The sequence below is a fragment of the Impatiens glandulifera genome, chromosome 3 (assembly GCF_907164915.1).
Source record: "Impatiens glandulifera chromosome 3, dImpGla2.1, whole genome shotgun sequence".
NCBI classification, from domain to species: domain Eukaryota; kingdom Viridiplantae; phylum Streptophyta; class Magnoliopsida; order Ericales; family Balsaminaceae; genus Impatiens; species Impatiens glandulifera.
The window spans coordinates 11,578,572-11,593,489 of NC_061864.1; the positions used below are offsets into that span (position 1 = coordinate 11,578,572).

The window sequence follows — 14,918 nt, forward strand, 5'->3', positions numbered from 1 at the left end:
TGCACATAATAACTTCTCTTCAAATACCTCTTTTACAAGGGAAGGTTTCATTATCAATAAAAATTGGTTTTACATAACAAATTCCTAAACTTTGATATTTTGTATATAAGTGTATATCATATGATTCCTGAAACTTTGAGGGATGACAGCACAACGAAAACTAGCCAAAGCAACATTAGGTAGACGGAAGTTAACCAAGCCCATAATCGTGGACCTCCGAGCTCGGCTCCCAGTGTGATGCGTCGAAGTACCATAACAGATATGCATCCAACAGAAGTCAAGAAGAAAATGAGCAATGAGAAGCTGAGCCCTCCAGCATTTTCTATTCTCAATGGTTCCTTGAATACAATGAAGTTGTATAGTGTATTAATAAGCCAGGGCACTCCAATCCCCACATAAATATTCACCGAATTGCTGCAAGTAATATTAGCTATGGCTGAGTCAGCTGTTAACTGACGTTCAGCAGCAATCTTGCTAGCAACTAAGTCTGGCCAAGAGGTTCCAGCTGCTAGTGCTGTAAAAGCTATGACATACGCATTTATACCTGCAAAGAATAAATAAATAAATAAATAAATAAATCAATAACTATTTGATAAGGAAACATGTGATAGAGATAGTGGAAACCTGTGACACAGCTAATTAAATCTGTGATTAGAGTCACAATGTATGCAATTCCACTGATGAAAATCAGAGAGCCAATAAATGCAATCCATCCATGAGCTATATGATAAGGAGGAATAAAGGCAAACAAAACTCTCCATGGAATGAGAAGTAACTGCCACAGCAATTTCGCCAGCCTCACGTAAGTGTTGTTCAGTTTTCTTGATTCCGCACTTTCCAACTGTAAAAAATTATATCATTTCCAAATGGCCAATAGACAACAACCACACATATGCGAATGAAAAAAATTATTACCATGAAAGCATCTACAAATTGTTGCTTCCACATTGAGAGCACATTATATTCTGCATCTATCTTTCTACCTGAGGATTCACAATCAGAAGAAGGAATAGAAGGAATAGGCTGATATTGAGAACCTGAAAATTACAGATCCAACATGAACAATTACATCAAAACAGTATCCTAGAGCTGCAGTAAACCCAAAAAATTTCGACCATCCTGTTTATGCTTCTAATGATGACTTCATTTGTCTCTTTATATTACTGCAGCTAATGGGTTTTGATCCAAAATTTATCATCATCACATATAGACTGATCCCAGATCCCCCTTCTCCCCAAACCAAATGACTAAATGTTCCCATGCAGTCTGAAGTTAGAATAATAATATGCCTCAAGTGGTTAGAAGCCGAACCTGCTCCATTTACTGAATGGATTGAGAAGATATCTACAATACTTCTTGTGTCTCCTCCATCTTCAAGAATTTCAGAGCAATCCTGAAACGTATCATTCTCTTGCTTGCAAGAAACATCCTCTGCTGGAACCCAGTCTTCTGGCCTCTCAGATCTTTCCCTGAACAATGGTAATTAGAGGTGTTCAACCCACAATGACATTCACCAAAAAAATAATTAACATACAGAAACCAAAAGTAGAGGTATGACCATACATAGGTAGAGATATATAAGGCAAACGCTTATCTTGAGCATAAGCGTGCAGCAATAGTAAACCATATTGTACTACCGTCAAGAGTGCCTCCCATAGGGTAATAACATTTGGGGTCCATACCTGCAAAATTAATCATAACAAACATTTATTTCTTTATTATCATCATATTCATGCATAACAACATGTTAGTAAAATGTCTGCACTTCCATACAGTAGTTCACATTTTAAATGGAAATCACAAATGGATGGCATTTGTTTGGTATATATTTCTGATATGAAATAGAGATCAGGGTTCAAAGAGCCAATCGCGGGATGACACGTGCTTGGTTAATTAGAAGTGTTAGATAATTAGTATTATAATGGTCCTAATAATCATGTTATTCTTGTTTATTAGTATTTGATCAGGATTAAGTTTTAGTTCTTCTATAAATAGGGTCATAGTCCATTGACAGCATAATCCTTGGTTTACTAATATGAAAGAATCATTTATTTTAGTCTCATCTCTTAAATTCTCAGTCTTTCTCTTTTCTCAAATCAAATCAACAAACTCAATTTAGGGTTCCTAACAGTTTCTTTAAGAACTTTTTTGGAGTTCATTAATATGGGAGTCCAGTCTTAGTTTGGGGGAAAAGAACTAGAATGAAAAAAAAGGCACACATGTGGAATGGAGAGTTAAGAATTAATTACCTCCAGGATTATGTATAACCATACATAGGCCCAAAATGACCAAAATAGCTCCACCAGCCAAACTCCTAAATCAGCTATTTTTTTCAATTCACCGGCTTTAGGAACAACAACACAAACAGCATGGATAGGAAACAAGTCAAAAGCAGCAGAACCGACGAGCGTTCCAGGTCCAAGTCCTGTAAAGTAAAAATAAATTCAAAATAAGTTGAATAGAAATTTTATCATAAGGTTCTCTGTTAACTAAATTTACACAAAGTTCACAAACATCTTTGTCTAGCCATAGAAGTGTGTACAAACCTCCAGCATACAAATTCCCAATGCTCCGAATGGCATCAATTGTAGCTAATGAAATTTGTGGAAAGCTAGTTCCAAAAGCCAGGAGACTGATGTCTGCAATTGCATAATTCCACACCTTTTCATGTCTAACAACCTCAGTGTTTGTATATTGATCAATCTCCACCACTTCCCGTGTTTGCTTAACAATATTCTCCATAGACCGGAAGAATCGAGCTGTTATGGCGGTCAATCCAATAAAACAATAAGCCAGTCCAAGAAAATATAGAAAGGCCCGCATTCCATTGTCTAAAGCAGTTTCTCCCCTAAAAATCAAGTAGTTCTCACACTTGTGGGCAAGTAATTTGGGAATGCTGGGTGTGCCCCCATCAGAAAGGTTAAATATAGCAGCAGCCATAGAAGCTGCTAAAGTAGTGAAGATTAACTACACTTCAATCAGACTGATCAGAACATCAAGCATCCTGAGAACACATAGATTGAACAATTATATAAACATCAAATATTAGTGACTGCTTTCAGATGGTTTTAGAATTCACATTCCCATCCAACACCCACCCACTAAACCCTAAACGAAACAAACAGTCCTTCAAGTGTCAATTTTTAACTAAAAATCCCCAAAGTTAGCAGCTTTAGTAACAAATGAAGACAATTATTCAGCTAATTACAATGATGTTTCATTAAAAGCATTTGGATTATCTTGTGAGTGATGAATAGCGATCAATTACTTGAAATTAAAACGAAAACAAAAGCAGCATTACCTTGGGAAGGGAGAAACCAACTACTAATAGAATTCTATTGTAAAAAACAGAAATGATTGACGACTACTTACTTACAAAGGAATGGAAGGTATTGAACTGGAGAGGTTCCGCGAAGTTTCTGAGACTGTGAATACATCCAATTGGGATGGAATCGTCAATGCTAAGAGATGAGCGAGGACACCGACGAGCCCAAGCGCTGCATCTGATGATTATGATTTTCGTTAATCTTAGTAAATTAAGAGTCTTTATTTTCTTTCATTCCTCACTTATTTCAAGTAGACTTTGACTGAGTAATTGCTTATAAATAATATCAAATATAAATAACATATCTTGAACATTTAGAGAATAAGTTGAAATAAATAAGTTTAATTAAACTTATCTCTTTTATACTTATTTTTTAATACATTATATATTTTTAATAAGTAATAAGGGTGTCAAATATCCAAATTTATGAACAAAGAAATGATAGCTATTGGCCAAAACCACCTAATAATATGGTAGTGTTGGCTAAAAATAGACCTATTATAATGTAGTAGTACTGGCTACAATTAGATAGGATGGAACAAAATATTAAAGTTATGATAGGTTTAGATGAGGACCCTTTAGATGAGTATAATTAAAATTGAAATTTAATTTTAATTATAATTTCCTTATAATAAATGGGATTTAAATTATATCGGGATAATTTTTTTTTGAACAAAAACCAATATAAAAATTGGATGAAATAACCCTGATAACAAGGTTATTCAAAAAAAATAACATGGGAAATAAATTTTGCAAAATTGACTTTTTATTCTGGGCAAAAAACCAATATTCTCTTCTTCTTTTTTCCTTTCTTTTCGGCCACTCTACTTTCTCTCTTATTCTCGCTCAGCGCAGACAATGAGTCGTTCAATCAAACGCCGAACTTAGCCCCCGACGAGATGTCTGCTTCTTCTACTTTCCTTCCCGACGTCTGATATCCCCATCTACGCCGAACTATAGCCTCCGACGACTTCTACTTCCCCAACTTATTTGTTTCCTAGGGACAAAAGGTTAATTTTATAAAATTTAATTTTCCTGGATTTTTTTGTTATTTTTTAAAATAATCCTGTTATCAGGATTATTTCGTCAAATTTCTTATAATAATGACTCTATTTATATAAATAGATTGAATAAGATAACGCATAATTATCCATTCTTTGTTTAAATAAATGATGGAATATTATTTTTTATTCTAACTCTCAATTTGATATTAAAAAAATGGTTGAATTTTAATATTCTCAGCATGTAAATAAGATATACTAAAAATTACTAGATATTTTAGTTAAGCTGAATAAATTATATAGCTTAATAGATTGTTTAATTAGAAAGGAATAAATTGGGGTTGTTTAATTTAGGTTATTTTATTTTAACAAAAACTAATATAACACAACTATTGATTGTATTTTTTTCGATCGGATTAAATAATAAAGGATTGCCGATTCTTGATTTAAAATAAAGATATAATATTATTTATTTATTTTTTATGAATTGATATTATTAAAGTTGTTGAATTTAAAAAATTTCAACTCATAAATATTAGATAATAAAAATAAAATAATTCACACATTCATATATTTCAATATAGCAGGGGTAGAGAGTAGGTATGGCTAATAAAAAAAATCATTTTTTGAAGGACGACTTCTTAAATACGGTGAATATTGAATAAATTAGGGACTAGGCTGTATATATAGAGATAGAGTGGTGGCCACCGGGATAGTTAATTAGAAAAAAATAAATTAGGGTGTTATTTAATTAGTTAATTAGGGATGAATATATTATATGGTATGTAAGTGTCTACAGTCTGAGCCTAAATTAGTATTAAATTATAATTTATGTTTTTTTTAATTAATTAAAAATTAACATTATTTTACCGTCCATCATTTTTCATTCAAAACGATTTCAGTTAGAAATGAATCGGTGACATTTCGATATTTTATGTCGACTATTTATACCGAACCACTTTAGTGAGATAAATTACAATTTATTTCTTATATTAGAAAAACTATAAAATTTTAATTTTTATGTTTGAAAAAAATATAATAAAAATAATTTTAATATATATTATTTGAATTATTAAAATATTAATTTGACACAACCTATTAAAATATTAACATATTTTGATATGTATTTTGGTGTTAAATTGCGATCCAAGGTCTCTTGGACCCGATTATCACTAAAATAGAATATAAATTGTCTAGATGAAAAAATAAACAATCTCGAAAGGGGGTTGATTAATCATCATTAAGAGTGTGTTGTCACTTATGCCCATATATATGATGTGGTTATTCATTCTTTCAAGAGTGTGGCGGTTAAAATAGAGAGAATAATGTGTAATTTCTATGGGGATCTTCTAACTCATTATTTTGTCATCTAGTTAGTTAGAATAAAGTTAAATGTTTTAAAAATCGAGGAGATCTAGATATTCGAGATATTATTTCTTTTAATAAAGCTCTTCTATCAAAATGGTGTAGTAGATTTGCAATGAAGCTAAATAATCTTTGGGCATCGATAATCAGATGTAAATATGGTAATGATTGGTCTGGCTGGTTCACCAAAATGTCTAACTATCAAGCGGGGTATATCATTTGAAGGGAAATTTATCCTATGTGGAAAAAAATTCGTGAGCATTCTAGATTCATTATGGTGGATGGTTCTTCGATTAGATTTTGGGACGACATTTGGAGTAGGGTCAAAAGTCTAGCTACGACGTATCATGAGCTTGGTTCCTTTGATATATGTATGTCACAGTTAAGAACATGTTTGATCCTCGGTCTACTAGCTTCGTTAGCCGAATTGTATATAAAAGGAGATTAAACATTATGGAGACTTCGTCCCATAATTGGGTTTTACTTTTGGTAAAACGTAAATAAGTGTCATAGTCTGAACATGATATTATGCAATGAAAATATATGAATAGTTTTCATGTGGGACATTGCTACAAGTTGTTCGCTAAGATGATTCCATATAATTTTTATTGGAAAAACATTGGGAGTCAAAGATTTCATCCAAGTTTCGTTCTTTGGATGGAGTGTTATTCATGGTGAAATTCTAGCAGATGATATGTGCATGAAAAAATGTTGTATGGTTAGTCATATGTATCAAGAAGAGCTTAAATCGGCAACTCACTTATTTTTGCATTGTCGAGGGGTGACTAGTATTTAAAGTCTTTTGTGGAGTATTACTGGGATTCATTGGGTGATGCCAAGTCTTTAGGTAGTTGCTGAGAAGTTTGAATTAATGCGACTAATATGATTGACCTACATATTTGTGTTACCATCCCAATTATTCTTTGATGGACTATATGGTTGGAGAGAAATCGTCGAACTTTTAATGATCGTAGTCGTTCGATGCGTATCATTTATAATACTATTATTATGATGCTTTCTGAGATTCAGTAGGAAAATCAGTAGAGTCTGTTGGGAAGTTAATCATTCTTCTCGGGGATTTACGAGTTCGATAACTTTTTAAGTATTATTTTTTCTTATTTTTTATTTTAATGTCATGTTTTATCGCTGTGTGCTTAGACGATTTTTTCAATTTTAATATACATGGATCTTTTTTTAAAAAAAACAACCTATTAGAACATCTCATGTACCAATAGTTTTGTTTAGAAACAAATATCGGTTTAAATATTAACTTCATAAATTTTAAAAACAAAATATTGGTTTGAAATTTTAACTTTCTAAATTAAAAGTATATTACAGTTTAACATCATAAATTAAAAAAATAAAAATAAATTGTTGAACACGTTAATCGTGTGGTAAATAATAAAATAATAAGATATTTTATTTAAAAAATATATAAAATAATACTGAAGTTTCAATTTCGATCTAAAAAGAATAGAGTTGAGAATTATAAAATTATATTGATTTAAATCTATTTTAATTATAATTTTTAATCTTGAATGTGTACTAAGTTTAAAAATTAAAATTAGATATCTCAATCTCAATTCAAATTTCATGATTAAAAAACATACCATTGGGAACTTAAACTTAGTAAGTGATTTTTAAAAGTCTCGTTATTTTATTATTTTGTGACATTTAGGGTTTATTCAGAAAAAGTTATTTAAAATAACACAACATAATCAAACATTATTTTCCTATTCTCCTTCCCTATATCACTTATTAATGAACTTAAATACTAAAATATTATTTATTCTCCGCATTATCATGCATTTATTAATTTTTTAAAATAATATTGGTAATTAAAAAAAATTGAATCTGAACCTGTCTTAATTGTCAAATAAATAAATAAATAAAATAGAATTGTGCTAATTTTCTTGGGTTGAGCCTATAACAGCATAATTGTTTGGGTCAACACTACTCTATGATTTTTTTGGATCTGATTGAAATTATAAAGTATTTATTTTTGTTCAATACTTAGCTCAGATACAGCATGTATGTATCTAAACTCTTAATAAAATATCATTGTGCCAAAGACTTCAGATTATTGAAAATATATTCAAATGCAAAAATAATATTACTGTGTTTGTATTTTCTTATTATCATGTCGTGTTTATCCAGTACTTAGAAAAGTCTCATAATTTTCTACTATACATGGATCATCATATAAAAAAGTAATTATAATTTTAATATTCTATAAATATTTTAAAAAATTAAATTTATATAATTAAATTAGTCTTTCTAATGGGCCTTCTAAAAATACCATATTCTTCTATTTTTATTGTTCATAATATTTAAATTATCTTCGTTTTGTTTCTGAAAGTTACTCATAATCTTTTTATTTAATAATATATAGGCAAACCATGCTGACTCAACAAGATTGATCTGAAAAAAAAAAATACAAATCATAAAGCTAATTTAAAAATAGTTAAATAATACTTTAATTTGGTATATATAATGGGAAATTAAAATGTGGGTACGAGTAAGCGATGAGAGGATAAGATAAAGAGAGGTGGGATGAAATGTATAACAATTTTTGGGAAAAGAGCCAAATTATTATATATATATATATATATATATATATATATATATATATATATATTGTTAAACACTTTTTTGTACTCTATAAATTTTGTATTATATTACACTAATTTAATTGCAGTTGTTATTTTAATATAAAGTTGGATATGGAGTGGGTAAAAATTTTAATATTAGATTAATTAGTTATAAATCCTAAAATTAATATATAATTTTTAAAAACAAATATAAGATTATTTATAATTGTGTGTACAAATAACTCAAGAAATTCTTTATCCTTTTTACATTAAATTTATTACTTAAAGTTTCAAATTAGTTTTATTTTATTAGTTATGAATATTAAGTAAATCAAATCAATTTTTTTTTTTTTAATTATCTGAATTTTATTCAAATAATCCATTCATAGTGGTTGACCATTAACTTAATTAATTGTGTGAAGAATATTAAAAGGAGATAGAAAAAGTCTCTACGTAAAGCAATAAAATCAATATATATAGGATTAGGATTTGTATGAAGAATATTATTATTATTTGTTAAATAAATGTCCTTGAAATTCGCTATGTTTAGAGTTGTGGGGAATCTATTTTTAGAAATTATAGTCGTCTTCCATATACCGCTTCCATCTTTTATGTTAATCATTTCTCTTGGGAACAGGAACAAGAACAGGAACAGAGCTCTGGTTCTGTCTCTGGCAGACATCATCGTCCCCCCGACCTGTCCTTCTTCTCTTTAAAGAGACCTAGTAGTGAACCCACCAACCCACTGGTTTTCTTTAAACATGGAGCTGGTTCACTATCAAGAGGTTAGTTTTCTTTTTATATCTCCTCTTTATCTTAAGAAGAGTAAATCATTAATGGTGGGATTCTCTTGTAAATGTCATTATTAGGGGTTTATCTTGAACACCAGAGGCGTCAAACTCTTAACATGCAGATGGATGCCTCTTTCTTCTCCAAAAGCTCTGGTTTTCCTCTGCCATGGTCTCTCCTGCATATCTCTCTCTATTTCTCTCTGCTTCATGCTTCTGTTTTCTTCATTCCCTTGACCATGGATCCATTATTTTCTTTCAGGATATGGCGTGGAATGCAGTAATTTCATGAAAGGTAAAAACAAAAACAAAAAAACATGGCTTATATACCTTGCTAGCTAATTATTAATGCAATGGTTGGTGGGGATGATGCAGATTGTGGGACGAAACTAGCAAAACATGGTTATGGTGTAATCGGGATAGACTATGAAGGGCACGGACGATCGGCAGGGATTCGTTGCTACGTGAAGAGCTTTCAATCGATTGTGAACGATTGTTATAACTTTTTCAAGTCTGTTTGTGATGAGAAAGAAGAGTACAGAGACAAGAAGAGATTCTTGTATGGGGAATCCATGGGAGGAGCTGTAGCTTTGTTGCTTCATAAGAAGGATCCTTCTTTCTGGCATGGTGCTGTTCTTGTTGCACCCATGTGTAAGGTAAATAATATTCATTCATTCATTCATTTTTAATATGTTTATCATGCATATATTTGAATTTGATGTTTGAACTGATGATGATGATGATGATGAAGATTTCTGAGAAGGTTAAACCACCCAAAATTGTGGTTAACATATTGACAAAAGTCGAAGATTTGATTCCCAAATGGAAAATTGTTCCTACCAAGGATGTCATTGATTTTGCCTTCAAGGATCCTGTAAAGAGAGAACAGGTGATTTTGATCTTCAAAGTGCTTTATTTAGTTTAAAGTCTAATTATATGTGTCGGGTTTTTTATGTAAGGTTCGCAGCAACAAGATGATATACCAAGACAAGCCTAGGCTAAAGACTGCCCTGGAGTTGCTTAGAACTAGCATGAATCTTGAGGCCACTCTACATGAGGTTTTCTTTTGCGTTTTTTTTTTTCTATCAAGAGGAGGGATCTGAGCTGATCTGATTTGGTGTTTGTTGTTATTGTATAGATAATACTTCCATTCCTAGTCTTGCACGGAGAGGAAGACAAGGTAACTGATCCAGAAGTTAGCAGAGCCTTGTACGAAAAAGCGAAAAGTGAGGACAAGACAATGAAATTGTACCCGGGAATGTGGCACGGTCTAACTTTTGGGGAGACTGAGGACAACGTCGAGATTGTCTTCTCCGACATAGTAGCGTGGCTTGACAAGAGATCATCCCAAGATATGGGCCACGGTGCTCATCACAATAAAGCAGCAACATCAGCATCTCCTCAAAGGTGGAACATTTATCATAAGTCTGCATTGTAAAGTTTTTATCCTTAGGGATAAATCTAAAGCTTGTTTCCAACCTATTGTATAACTCATTTTTGTAAAAAATGAATTGAAATATATTATTATCTTTAAGAAACATTTTAAGATTCAGTCATGTGAACATGTTGCTGTTGAGAATTAGATGTTGCCAATAACCGGATTCAAACAACAATAACTGAAAAAAACTTCCTATTTATTATTTAACCAAAAAAAGTATTGTAATTTTGTTGTTACTACATTAATATTTAAAGGAATATAATATATGTATATATAGTAAGAAATAAATCCAAAATCAAACAAGCTAAAAGAATCAAATCCAAAAGTGCAACAAATTTTTAAAACAAATTCTGATAGATCTTCATCACCACCCAAAGCCTTATAAGTAAACAAACAACACTTGAGAAAGAGCTGCTATAAGTAATCCTGTTTTTTATAAAGAAACAAGGAACAAACGTATGTGGATGAATCTAGCTAGTAAATTACAATTACGATAGAAATTAATACATATAATAATATTATATGCTCGGATCGTCCTTGTTCAAACTTCAAAAAACTATAGAAGAAAAAAAAACATGTTTGGACCACTAAACAGCAATAGTAATTAACAATTAATACTACTGTTATGTGGTGTAATATTTGATTGTTTTGTTTGTTTGATTGATTGCTTACATCAAGCAGAAACTCCATTGTTGTTGTTGGTATTGATATCCTTGTGGTCCTGGTCCCCGAAGATTCGTTGCCTGAAATCTTGAACCATAAGAGGAAGTCCTTTTTGAAGTGCCACCTTAGGTTCCCAACCAAGCAGGTCTTTCGCCTTTGTGATGTCAGGTTTCCTCTTGTGAGGATCATCCTCTGTATTTGGCCTGAACTCAATCCTCGCATTTGAGTCTATTGTCTCTTGAACCACCTACCCAGTTAAACACCACCACCACCATATTTATCTTTGTGTCTTCTTTTTTCTTTCAAAAATAGTACATTATTAGTTCATAGAATACCTTAGCAAGTTCAAGCATGGTGAATTCCCCAGGATTTCCGAGGTTGAATGGCCCAACGTGTTCCCCTTCCATAAGACGCATTAGTCCCTCAACCTTTTAAAATAAACCATCCATTTCACAAATCTAGACATTCACAATACGTAACAAACCAATATAAACAAGTGCTGCTTAGCTTACCAAGTCTGAAACAAACTGGAAACTCCTGGTCTGCTTCCCGTCACCATAAACAGTCAATGGCTCTTTTCTTAAAGCCTGTATTTTAAATCATCAAATACAACAACTGTTACTTTCTTTTTTCTGATATAATAAGTGTGTACTGGGAAGTGAGAACAACAAATACCTGAGCGACAAAGTTGCTAACAACACGGCCATCATCAATGCACATCCTAGGACCATAGGTGTTGAAAATCCTAGCAATTCTCACCTGCAGTGCAGACCAGCATACATAACCAACACAAACATATGGAAACTCCATCATATCCATACCCAATAAAATTAAGAATCCAATTCCCAGCAAAAAAGTATCTTTTGTTTGGTTGAGATTTGGGATTATGAGTTATTAAATTTGAAGACAATACTAAAATTTTGAACCAACAAAACTAGTAAGAAGTAACAGTAGCACCTAAACTTTAAAAGAAATGTACTTTAAAAAGTGTTATTAACAATATGAATATGTTTAATTGTATGATTTTGGCATAGGATGATTATAATTGGAATCAAGTTCAGGTTGAATAGTATGATTTTTGTATGGGTGTTCCATGGTCCTGAAGATTGTTACCACAAATAATTGACTATTTTCCACTTTTGTCTTGGGCTCGTTTGATTTGAGTTATTTGAAGTGTAAAAAAAGAAAAAATACACAAGACAAGTCCGTCCATAAGCAGTCAAAAAAAACTAATCCCGTTTTGAACAGAGACAAAGAAAGAATGAGAGAGAAAAGAAAAGGACCCACCTCGACGCCAGCACCCCTGTGGTAGTCCATTGTCAATGTCTCGGCTGTGCGCTTTCCTTCATCGTAGCAACTACGGACACCTGTCAGTCAATGATCCAACACCCATATGAAATGAAGCTCGAAAATCATTTGAATATTTCTCAAATAATCGAACAAGTCCAAATTTTGTGGGGGCCTACCCACCAAATTCCAACATTTTTTTCCGTAGATTCAGTTTTTATTTGAAAAGTCTGCTGAAATTGACAGCTATGGCTGCCCCACAAATATTAAAGAATCACAAATTAAGAGACACCAATTTTGATTACCTAACGAGATATACGACACCAAACTTGATGATAACACCGTTGAATACCATATAGTTTAGTCGGTGTTAAACCGAATTCGATTAATTAAAATTCATAAAAGAATCGAACTAAACTGGAATCAATCGATGTTGTATTATCTATATATCTATCTATCAAACACCATGAGAGATAGAAGTACTGACCGATTGGATTGACGTTGCCCCAGTAGGTCTCAACCTGAGGGTGCTGCAATGGATCGCCGTAAACCTCACTGGTGCTCGTTAGCAAGAACCGCGCACCAACCCTCTTTGCCAAACCAAGCATGTTCAACGTCCCCACAACATTGGTCTTGTGTCAGCCAGAATCAGATTCAGAATCAAGGATTTACATTATACTGTGATACTATTCATAAATCAATCAATCAAATCAAAAGTAAAAATTAAAAAAGGATATAATCGTCTTGACAGGGTTGAACTTGTAATGGACCGGCGATGCAGGACAGGCAAGGTGGTAGATCTGATCCACTTCAAGGAGAAGTGGCTCAACCACATCGTGACGGATCAGCTCGAACCTAGGGTTTCCAAAATGATGCGCCACGTTTTCCTTTCGACCTGTGAAGAAGTTGTCAACAACGATCACGCTATCTCCTCTAGCAATCAACCGATCCACAAGATGACTACCAACGAAACCAGCGCCGCCAGTCACAACGATCCTCAACCCTTTCCTCTTCAATCCAAGCGGCACCTTCGCGCCAGAACTGAACGAACCGAGCTGATTCTGCTGGTAGAAGACTCGATTCGAAATCTGATTTGGATCGGACGGAAGATACGATCCAGATGACGAAAAATCGTATCGACCACCACCGACGTTCCCGACTGCGCCATACGATGATGAAGAGGAAGAAGGAGCGAAGCTGAAGAATAGGGTTGCGATGGCAATGCCGACGAGGACAAATACCAATCGCTGTTCTCGGAGCATATAACGAACCGGCCTAGTGACGGATAGCCATGGCTTAGGCGGTTTGGGCGAGTATGAGTCGGACAATGGCTGCGCCTCGTGTCCTCTAAAGATCAACTCCGAGCCCATTAGCACCAGTTCGTATGTGCGGGCTTATAATTACTATATCAGAATTGACTTTACGCCGGTAAATCGCACCCTAATTCTCTGCTCTGGTTTTCTTCTCCGTCTCTATTTCCGGCGAGAGGACTATTCAGAGAGAGAAAGAATACGAGCAATGGATCTGCGAGAACGAAGACATTATTATTATACTATATATATTTATATTAACACATTTTGCCCTATAATAAGTATTTTACAATTTTACCCTCACCGGCTCTGGTATGAAAAGTAAACGGCTGCTGCAAAGCTAAGTCCCCAACAGACTGCTCAGATCTAACGAATTTAAGGCCCTGTTTGTTTAAACAAAATAAATTCATATAATTATTTTTTTATAATCAATTAAATAAATAATATTAAATACAGGAAGGCCAATATATATAAAAAAGAAAAAAAAGTTATTTAAATGTATAAACTAAAAAAAAATTATTTAAACGTACATATTATTAAAAATTAACTCATCTAACCTCTTTAATAACCATAATTAATTGTTTTTAATAATTAAATTTTTTTCTTCTCTCAAAATTTCTTCTTTTCTTTTCTCTGTTTTTTTTTATTAATTAATTAATATATTTATTAATTTTTACTAATTTTTTTTATGATTTAATTATTATTTTTATTTTTTTATTATTTTGTTTTTTTATATTAACATAAATTATTTTAAAACTAGTTAGTCTCTTTTTAGAGACTAATACTTAAATATTGTAATGTATAAAATAGTTTAAAACATGTTTTTGATGCTCTAATATTTTTAATATCTTATTCAAATATTTTTATTAAATAATTATTTGACTAATTTTGTTAAAAGAATTTTATTTGCTGTTATTCATCCCAAAGTTGAAAAAGTAAAAATAACAGAAGACACGGATAAATACATTGATCTATAAATTAGTTAATTAAATATTATAAAAATATTAAACTAATTTTAAAAAAAAATTATGTTAATATATTAAAAACAAAATAATAGAAAAAAATAATAATATAACAAAAAATAAAATAATAAAAGGAGATAAATAACTTAATTAACTAATAAAAAAATAATAAAAAAATAATAAAAGGA

The 14,918-nt window shown here is 32.0% G+C and overlaps 3 protein-coding genes across 4 annotated transcripts; 1 reads left to right on the forward strand and 2 right to left on the reverse strand.

Annotated features, from left to right (window-relative positions):
- Nucleotides 1-13: 13 nt before the first annotated feature.
- Nucleotides 14-3,004, reverse strand: LOC124932948 (magnesium/proton exchanger). Of its 2 annotated transcripts, none has more exons than XM_047473665.1 (7): nt 2,547-3,004; nt 2,250-2,425; nt 1,564-1,682; nt 1,312-1,469; nt 916-983; nt 625-841; nt 14-544 (listed from the first exon to the last, which is right to left on the reverse strand). In XM_047473665.1, the coding sequence occupies exons 1-7, from the start codon at nt 2,938-2,940 to the stop codon at nt 117-119; spliced, it is 1,560 nt and encodes a 519-aa protein (XP_047329621.1). In that variant the 5' UTR covers nt 2,941-3,004; the 3' UTR covers nt 14-116. The 2 variants fall into 2 exon arrangements, with proteins under 2 accessions (XP_047329621.1, XP_047329620.1); XM_047473664.1 differs by having other exon boundaries at nt 916-1,037.
- A 5,894-nt stretch (nt 3,005-8,898) lies between these two features.
- Nucleotides 8,899-10,616, forward strand: LOC124930904 (caffeoylshikimate esterase-like). Its single transcript, XM_047471273.1, has 7 exons — nt 8,899-9,067; nt 9,152-9,242; nt 9,333-9,365; nt 9,446-9,726; nt 9,822-9,959; nt 10,030-10,128; nt 10,209-10,616. Exons 1-7 carry the CDS (start codon nt 9,044-9,046, stop codon nt 10,506-10,508), a joined length of 966 nt encoding a protein of 321 aa, XP_047327229.1. The 5' UTR covers nt 8,899-9,043; the 3' UTR covers nt 10,509-10,616.
- Nucleotides 10,617-10,923: 307 nt separating this feature from the next.
- On the reverse strand, nt 10,924-13,986 carry LOC124929410 (UDP-glucuronic acid decarboxylase 2-like). The gene is made up of 7 exons (XM_047469766.1): nt 13,196-13,986; nt 12,946-13,093; nt 12,459-12,538; nt 11,847-11,930; nt 11,684-11,758; nt 11,507-11,599; nt 10,924-11,418 (listed from the first exon to the last, which is right to left on the reverse strand). The coding sequence occupies exons 1-7, from the start codon at nt 13,826-13,828 to the stop codon at nt 11,182-11,184; spliced, it is 1,350 nt and encodes a 449-aa protein (XP_047325722.1). The 5' UTR covers nt 13,829-13,986; the 3' UTR covers nt 10,924-11,181.
- Between the last annotated feature and the right edge of the window lie 932 nt (nt 13,987-14,918).

Excerpts from the sequence above, each read along its gene's own strand:
- LOC124932948 (XM_047473664.1), bottom strand. The coding sequence starts at position 2,940 with ATGGCTGCTGCTATATTTAACCTTTCTGATGGGGGCACACCCAGCATT. Across the intron at positions 1,470-1,563 it reads CCTTATATATCTCTACCTAT|GGAAAGATCTGAGAGGCCAG; the intron begins GTATGGTCATAC and ends ACCATTGTTCAG. Across the intron at positions 842-915 it reads AATTTGTAGATGCTTTCATG|TTGGAAAGTGCGGAATCAAG; the intron begins GTAATAATTTTT and ends AATTTTTTACAG.
- LOC124930904 (XM_047471273.1), top strand. The coding sequence starts at position 9,044 with ATGGAGCTGGTTCACTATCAAGAG. Across the intron at positions 9,727-9,821 it reads TTGTTGCACCCATGTGTAAG|ATTTCTGAGAAGGTTAAACC; the intron begins GTAAATAATATT and ends ATGATGATGAAG. Across the intron at positions 10,129-10,208 it reads TTGAGGCCACTCTACATGAG|ATAATACTTCCATTCCTAGT; the intron begins GTTTTCTTTTGC and ends GTTATTGTATAG.
- LOC124929410 (XM_047469766.1), bottom strand. The coding sequence starts at position 13,828 with ATGGGCTCGGAGTTGATCTTTAGAGGACACGAGGCGCAGCCATTGTCC. Across the intron at positions 11,600-11,683 it reads TCCAGTTTGTTTCAGACTTG|GTTGAGGGACTAATGCGTCT; the intron begins GTAAGCTAAGCA and ends TTATTTTAAAAG. Across the intron at positions 11,419-11,506 it reads CCATGCTTGAACTTGCTAAG|GTGGTTCAAGAGACAATAGA; the intron begins GTATTCTATGAA and ends TTAACTGGGTAG.